We start from the raw sequence: 7,966 nt of genomic DNA, 5'->3' as shown, positions 1-7,966 counted from the left end.
TTAACGAGCTTTGATACCCCTAATTTTTTGGAATCTTTTGAAATCTTCCTGAAGTACCACGTTAATAGGCGCCATTACCTTAATTCCAATAACGTCTAGTTTACCCTTCGGGTTGGAAGGTCGGATGGCAGTCGCTTTCGTAAAAACTAGTGCCAACGCCAAATGTTGGGATTAGTTTTCAAAGCGGACCCCAGGCACCCATGAGCCGTGGCAAATGCCGGGATAACGCAAGGAGGATGATGATGACCTCTCGCTATTTTGGAATATGTGCGCGCCCACGCAATACAACACTTTTTATTATTGGATTTATTCACATGTAGGTACGATTTTGTCGGCCCCCTTACCATTCGGTGCCTAGAGCGGTCGCTCCACTTGCTCTACCCTTAATCAGCTATATATTCTTTCACATATTTATGATCTCGACTGTACCTGCTATTAACGACTGTAGCACAAGTTTTTTTTATTATCTACATTTGAACATAATAGTTAAGTACGTATTTATATTTAATTACATTTTACAACACATTGATTATAGGTACTCATATATTTAATGCGTATGTGAAGTTGGTGATGTAGGTAGAATTGCAATTTACTTGTTTTAAATTTTTGCTGTACTTGGCAAGGGCTCGCCCTCATATATATACATAAACGTCGCGCATGTATTTACCAACAGGGTACGCAGAGCACACGAACTCGTTTCAATGCAACTGTTGGCAAAATTATGAAGGGGTTGTCAACTTGTCAGCCTAATCGTCCAGACCACAACACTAACTGTATTAAAAATTTGAAGCTTCCAAGTGTACTAGAAGTGACTTATTACAATTGATGATCGTGTGTCAGTCAGCCAGTGAGTGACAAAACTAAGAAACTTTGGCTAGTAATTATTCCTAAACTATTGGTTCAAATTTAATAAAATTTGGAATATACCGTGTTTATACAATTATTACTTGGGTGCTGAAAATTGAGGCTTCTAGTTTTATTCAAAACGGAGTAACAGGGGGTTGAAAATGGTCTGAAATGCCTCGAGAAAAGGATGGTACGGCCGTGCCTCTTTTTGCTCGACTTGGCGGGGGCACTGCCGTGCCCCCAGATATCCTGCCGTTCCTGCCGTTCTGAGTGCGTATAGTCAACCAATTGGAACCCTATAGTAGGCCACTCTACAACCATGTCAAAATGACAGGCAGTAAGAGATTTATCACAATCTGATTTATAAATCAGATTGTGATAAATCTCTTACTGCCTGTCATAACGTCATTAAGACATGGTTCTATAGTGGCCTAAGGTTCCAATTAGTTGAACTAAATATAAGTTCGATATTTTAGACTGATATTTGAATAAATTGAATAATTTATTAATAATTAAGTATACATAACATTAAACATTTACAAATGTGGAGATATTAAGTACGTACACGTGTACACGTGGAGACTATTAAATAAAATATTTCAGATTTTTTTTAAATGTTGATACCAAATACACGTGGAAGTAGGTACTAGAAAAGACAGATTCTTTTGTTCGATATAAAAAGGCTGCGTTCAACATTATGCATCATTAGTTTGTGTACTGGTTGTTCTGGTTTGCTCACACCTGTTGACGACCACCATGTTTGTACCGATCGTCCTGGCAGCCGTCTGCCTTGCCAGCGTGGTCTTGGCTGCAACTGATAAGCCATTTTATGACGTGGAAGACGCTGAGAACTTGTTCGAGACTTTTCTCCAAGAGAATAATAAAGTATACAAGAACCGGAGGGAGTATTACGAACGGCTTGGCAATTTCAAGAAATCTTTGAAGGAAATAAATGAACGAAATGCCAAGTTTCCTGATACTGTGTTCGCATTGAACCACTTTGCTGATTTACACCCCGAAGAGCTACAGCAATACAATGGCTTCAAACTTCCAAAAAACATGACGGGTGTAGTACTCCCTAATGGGCCGACTCCGACGGAAGACCACTTTGACTGGAGGGACAAGAATGCTGTTACACATGTTAAGGACCAAGGAAGATGTGGTAGTTGCTACATCTTCAGCGCTATTGGTATGACCAGATCATTCGATCCTATATTTTTTTAATAAATCTGCTTATCTTTTATGAGAATAACATTATCCATTTTGTAACAATTTTTTTTTAACTTTTCCTTACAATGTATCATATTTAAATTATTTTATTTATGCATTCCTCTGTTATTGAGCCGAGGTAAACGTCGGGATAACGCAAGGAGGATGACGATGCATTCTTCCGTTATTGTTTTTCACTATTCCATCTATTCTGTGAATTCTTCGATTAAAAACTGTAACGGTGTACTTACTTTCCTTCCTCATCAGCGTTACACATCGAGTGTTTTAGTGTTTTACTTTTGACCTATTTCATTTAGGCTTATGAAGATTATGGAACAATATAGATGGTTTAGGTTATCAATTATTAGGTCAAAATGATGTTGTTTTTGACTACAGAACCCAACCCAATAAACGAGCCTGAAACTTAAAAAACGGGTAATGTTAAACTGTTAGCTCAATAATTTTAGAAAAATCTTTTTGATGAAACCCTGAAGGAAAAAAAAGGCCCGGTTTGCGTTAAAAATATGAAACCAAATGATTTTATTGACAGGTGATATTGAAGGGCAGTACGCCATCAAACACAAGCAGTGCCTAGCCCTCTCTGAAGGGCAGGCTCTCGACTGCCTCGACTCGGGAACATGCGACGGAGGTTTAATGGAATATGTTATGCAGTAAGTGATTATCGCTACCTAAATAAATAAAAACTATCATGATATAATGATCCATATCATGTGATCATCATCGTCATGGATCACGTGTAAACGGTTCCATAGCTGAATAATAATAATAATTGTACACCTTTGTGAAGGAACACCGAACTGCGCTCGCGCTCGAAAACTGGTATTGTAGATGTGGGTGGTAAGTCTGCAAGGCTCAAGTGGGATCGGGCAGGACATGTCTGCTGAATTCATCCAGATCGGTGGGCCAAATTGGCTACCAACTTTGGACACCACCGATTAGCTGGGGCAGAGGCAGGCCAAAGAAAAGATGGCGGGATGACCTCGACGCATTTTGCAAGGACGGCCGGAGTAGGCGGCAAACCATGATGGGTGTCGGAAGAAAGAAGTGGCCTTTGCCCAGCAGTGGGACACAATTATAGGCTAGAAAAAAGAATGTTTTAATTAGTACTTTCCTAGATTATTATTTAATAATTTGTGAAGGTTTTTTTCTCACAGGACTGTTTCGCCGATCGTGTTCGAAACAATGTTCGTAGGAAGGATTCATCAAGTGTAATAAAGAGTACTTTCGTACAGTATGGCTACTTCCGCTCCCCGCTGAACCCATCTCGGTTACCTTACAGTTACCGTCTGTCAAAAACGCGAACAGTCGACCTGTCATATCTCACTCATACAAGCATGGTACGAGTTCACCTACGCGAGCTTAGAATGTGTGCCAGGAACGCGCCTCTTCCATATATTTGATCGCCAGAGTGTCCAGATGTGGTTATGCTCTGTAATTATTTAACAGTGTTTGATCCGCGCCCCATTTAAAAGTTAAAGGAGGGCATATTGTTTCGGTTTTTTGTTTAAAAAAAGATGAAGCATTCAATATTTATTTTATTTTGAAAAATTGATAGATCTGCCACATTATGTTAATTTTAATGAAAAAAAAATCTTTTACCTATGTACCTATGGACACTTGGATCACAGTATAATGCTTGGATATTGGACACTTGGACAGTCCCCCTTAAAAATGTATTTTTAGAATGTTTCTCTTCCAAACTAAGTATTAGGTATATTCCGCACGTATTGTTAGCTAATGGAATTTGGTCACATATCGACGTAACACTTAATTAAGGAATGAGAGGTACACTAACATTTTATCCCGCCAGGTGGCGCCTGTGCAAGTGACTAGGCATGTCACTGGCATTCATATGTGAGAGAGAGAAAACAAATATCATCTTCTCGCTCTTACGTATGAAATTCTTTATCTGTGCAATGGACTAATAGGGTAGCGCCATCTGTCATAACGTTTGAGTGTGCCTTCTCATTAAATCTTTTGATTATCTTTAAATTGCGTTCATTACAGAGAACTTAAAGGTACGCGAAAAAAATTAGAAAAAGAGTCGGACTATCCCTATTACCACAAAAAACGGGTTTGCACTGAAGACGCCAGTAAGGGAATTGTGCAAGTAACAGGTGGCGGTAAGATCGCCATCGCCGATGAAGAAGAATTGAAGAATAAATTGGTAAACTTAGGACCTCTGGCTGTGGGTGAGTACCTCATATAATTATATTAAACGTTGGCATTTCTTTAGGGTTCCACACTTCAAAAGGGAAATAGTTATTTGTTATACAAGGGGGCAAAGTTGTATTTTAACGCAGAGTGTAGAATTAAAAAACAACCAAGTGAAAGGATTCTCAGCTCAATCCTGAACTTGCGAGTTTTTATCACACGAGAAGTAAAATACATTGTGCACCCGAGTGTAACACAAAACTTTTCTCCACTATAGCGAGGAAACTACAACGCAAAAAAATGTGTTTACCACTGCTTCCAGTAGTTCAACAGGTGGTAAATCATCTTTTCACCACACCAACTGGTAAAGGCTTTCTTTGCTATTCGAAAACAGATAGCAAAATTGCATTTTATCCACAAGGGGGCAAAGTAATTTCATACGAATTTTAACTCGATGTCTTAATCTAGCTGCTAGATTTTACCTATAAATGATGATTTTGAATCATAAATATTGAATAAATTGATGGATTTCATTTATTTTGATGTTTTACAGTCAGTATTTTGTTCGTGTTGGTGTGGTGAAAAGTTTTGTGTTTCACTCGGTGGCAAAGTTTGTTTAACCTTCGTGCCTTGATACCCTCGCAACGCTCAAGATTCCACTTTTTGAACCACTCGCTACGCTCGCGGTTCAATTTTGGAATCTTTCGCTTGCTCGGGTATCAATATTGGCACGTGCGGTTAAACAACTACTTTGCCCCCTTGTAAAACAAATAACTATTATTACTAGATTCACCTACTTTTATCAATTTTAAAGCAGATAATTTAACTTTATTCAAGATCAAATTACTTTACCCACTAGTGGATAAAATGCGTGCGACAAAACACGTGTTTCCGAGCTGTTACCTGAAAGAATTTATGCCCGTAACCTTACTCTTCTTCATCTTCTTACAACTGAAATAAATGACATATAATGCCCATATAAGCAGTGTCCGGGGCTGGAAATCGAACCAGCGTACTCAGCAATCACGGCCTGATAACAAATGCGTAAACCTTTCGGCCACCCGTGTCCCCGCGGCGTAGGTCGAAATTGTCTCTCTTATAATAGTTAGTATCACCCCTGTTGCGTTTATCCGACTAAACTCAGAAACTACTACAGGAACAGCGGGCCAAATCTCGACTGGGGGCCAATTGTAACTGATCCATTTTTATTACACTATGATGTTGTGTTTTATATGTATCCACTGAACAAGCTTACCATATATAACCGGTGAACACTCTATTTAATAATGCAAACATTGTAAAACATTAGAAAAAAGGACTAGATTTCAGTTGAGATTTGCCCCGCTGTACCTTAAACGAATTTTGATACCGTTTTTACCGATATCTCTACTGCGGAAGGTATATAATTATGTACTTATGTTACATATATTTATACAGAAGTTAGTCACGTCCTCCGGGCATTTCTAGGTAGGTGTCCCCTTAGTGAACCGACATAGTTGATTTTGACATAAACCCATACCATAGCGTTTCATCTTTGCAATATCTTGGCAATATCATGTTATTGGTTTGATTTCTCTTTCGAAAAATGTTACGCGTTTAAATTAAACTGCTATCCTAGATCAATACCACTGGTTCCAGCTAAGCGAAAAAAAAATGTAATACATTAGTCATAAGTTTAAAAAAAAAAGGAATATTAAAAGTCTGTTGATTAATGCGGCCTCGAAAGGGTTAATACTAAAGTTATTTATTTTCTTTCAGCTCTGAATTCCTTTGACTTCCACCATTACACGAAAGGCATACTAGAACCAGACCAGTGCAAAGGACAACAGCCTAACCACGGCGTGCTCTTGGTCGGCTATGGAGAAGGTTTGTACGAACTTAACAAATTGTTATTTTTTTAGTTATTTTTTTTTTATTAGGGTTCACCAACAGTGGCAACAACAACTTAATACAAAGATACAAAAATTTTACCGCTTAATTGTGATTGCGCCACCAATTTTAGGTGAACACAGCATGCATTAAAAAAACTACTCTATAAACATTTTAATAAGATGAGCTTAGAAATCTATACTAAAACTATAATCTTACTTTAATAACTGAAAATTCTTTGAGTAAGTGGGCCGTTTTTTTTTTCAAAGTTGTCCACCCTACTTTTTTGCAACATGGGAATTTTTTACGCTGTTCATACTCAGAATCGCGAGGTTTTTCGAACCTGACAGGAGAAAAAAATATCCCAGAAATTCCACCATCCAAATGTATGAAAATAGTGGTAACGCAATAGGGAAAAACTTTTGGACACTCTTTTTCTCCTATCAGGATTGAAAGAGCTCGTGATTCCGAGTAGAAATCACATAAAAGTTTCTAAATCTAAAAAAGCGAGTGGGGGACTACTTTAAAAAAAATGGTCCAGGTAATAAAAGTATATAACTAGACGTTAGACTTAGAAAATACAAGTAAAAATTTATGGTGATTGAAGAAAATTATTTTCATTCTTTAAACACGAACGAAATTACTGATGAGAATTGACATCACATCACAGAAATATCATTCAGTACATTGTTATGCGAGGCAATTCAAACTGATGTATCATTCCAAAAGAACTATATTTAAAAATTTCACATAAAAAATATTTTTTAATCAAAATTCAATTCAATGTATTTTCAGAAAACGGCAAGAAGTTCTGGATCATTAAAAACTCTTGGGGCGCCGGATGGGGAGAAAAAGGCTACGTGAGACTGTTGCGAGGAGTCGACGCTTGCGCCATGGGCACCAGCTACACCGCCCACTCCCAAGTGGCTTAGAGTCTGCCGTCACCCGCGGCCGTTCACATCACCGTGCATTCTTCGCTGGCATCTCGCACCGCCGCCGCCGCCGGTGCTATGGTTAACATTAACTTTCATAAGGCTTTTAACAATTTAAATTCTGGGTTCAGTTAAAAATCTGCTAAATTTATTTTTTTTGGTTTAAATTCTATAAATTTCTCACTTTTTGGACACTAAAATAAAAATGTTTGAGTTGCAATTTGTGTATTTTTTAAGAGTCACCCTTCCAATATAATATAGACTCCGAGTGAGTGGAGCGCAGAGCCAGGATGATGATTGGTGACAAGAAGCTAACGGTTAAACTACAGTCTGGCCCATCGGCGGAAAGTCGCCAGTCTGTTGGGTGTTTTCAGGTTGCACTTCCGGAAGTGTGCTTAAGACTCTTAAGAGCTACACAAGCTTATTCCACCGTCCGTCCCCATTCTACCATCGGAGTCTCAGACGCACGGCCGGTTTCCTTCCTTTCTTGATAGATATTCCACGAATTCGCACTATGCATTCTGCTTCTTTTATTATGCCAAAATTTTCACAAAAACTGCATATCATATTCGTTGTTTGCAATAAATCTGTTTTTATGTATGAAAGCTTGAAAAGGAATAACATTTTTTCCAAAAACTAATATATCGTCCCTAAATTATATGCAAAATAATATCCATCTATTGCCCTTGTCACTACCAGTTTGGAGAAATATTGCCACAGATTTTACCTAAGGAACCGGCTCTTTCCCCTCCTCTTTGTTGAGGGTAGTCAGGCACGATCACGTGGCTATAGTGCTACCCTTACTTATTCCATTATTCGTTAAACACAAATATTATATGACGAAATTGAGCATAATTTGAAAAAGACGAGTTATAGCTATATCTTATACTTTTAAACGAGCAATTCTTGTATATTTATTTATATAATCTCGGATT

General features: G+C 38.1%; 1 protein-coding gene across 1 annotated transcript; it reads left to right on the top strand.

Annotated features, from left to right (window-relative positions):
- The first annotated feature begins 1,602 nt into the window (after positions 1 to 1,602).
- On the top strand, positions 1,603 to 7,251 carry LOC125224601 (procathepsin L-like). Its single transcript, XM_048128018.1, has 5 exons — positions 1,603 to 2,035; positions 2,606 to 2,726; positions 4,084 to 4,268; positions 5,989 to 6,096; positions 6,895 to 7,251. The coding sequence occupies exons 1-5, from the start codon at positions 1,603 to 1,605 to the stop codon at positions 7,029 to 7,031; spliced, it is 984 nt and encodes a 327-aa protein (XP_047983975.1). The 3' UTR covers positions 7,032 to 7,251.
- The last annotated feature ends 715 nt before the right edge of the window (positions 7,252 to 7,966 follow it).

The sequence above is a fragment of the Leguminivora glycinivorella genome, chromosome 3 (genome assembly GCF_023078275.1).
Source record: "Leguminivora glycinivorella isolate SPB_JAAS2020 chromosome 3, LegGlyc_1.1, whole genome shotgun sequence".
Taxonomy (NCBI): Eukaryota; Metazoa; Arthropoda; class Insecta; order Lepidoptera; family Tortricidae; genus Leguminivora; species Leguminivora glycinivorella.
This window is presented reverse-complemented; position numbering and strand designations above follow the sequence as displayed.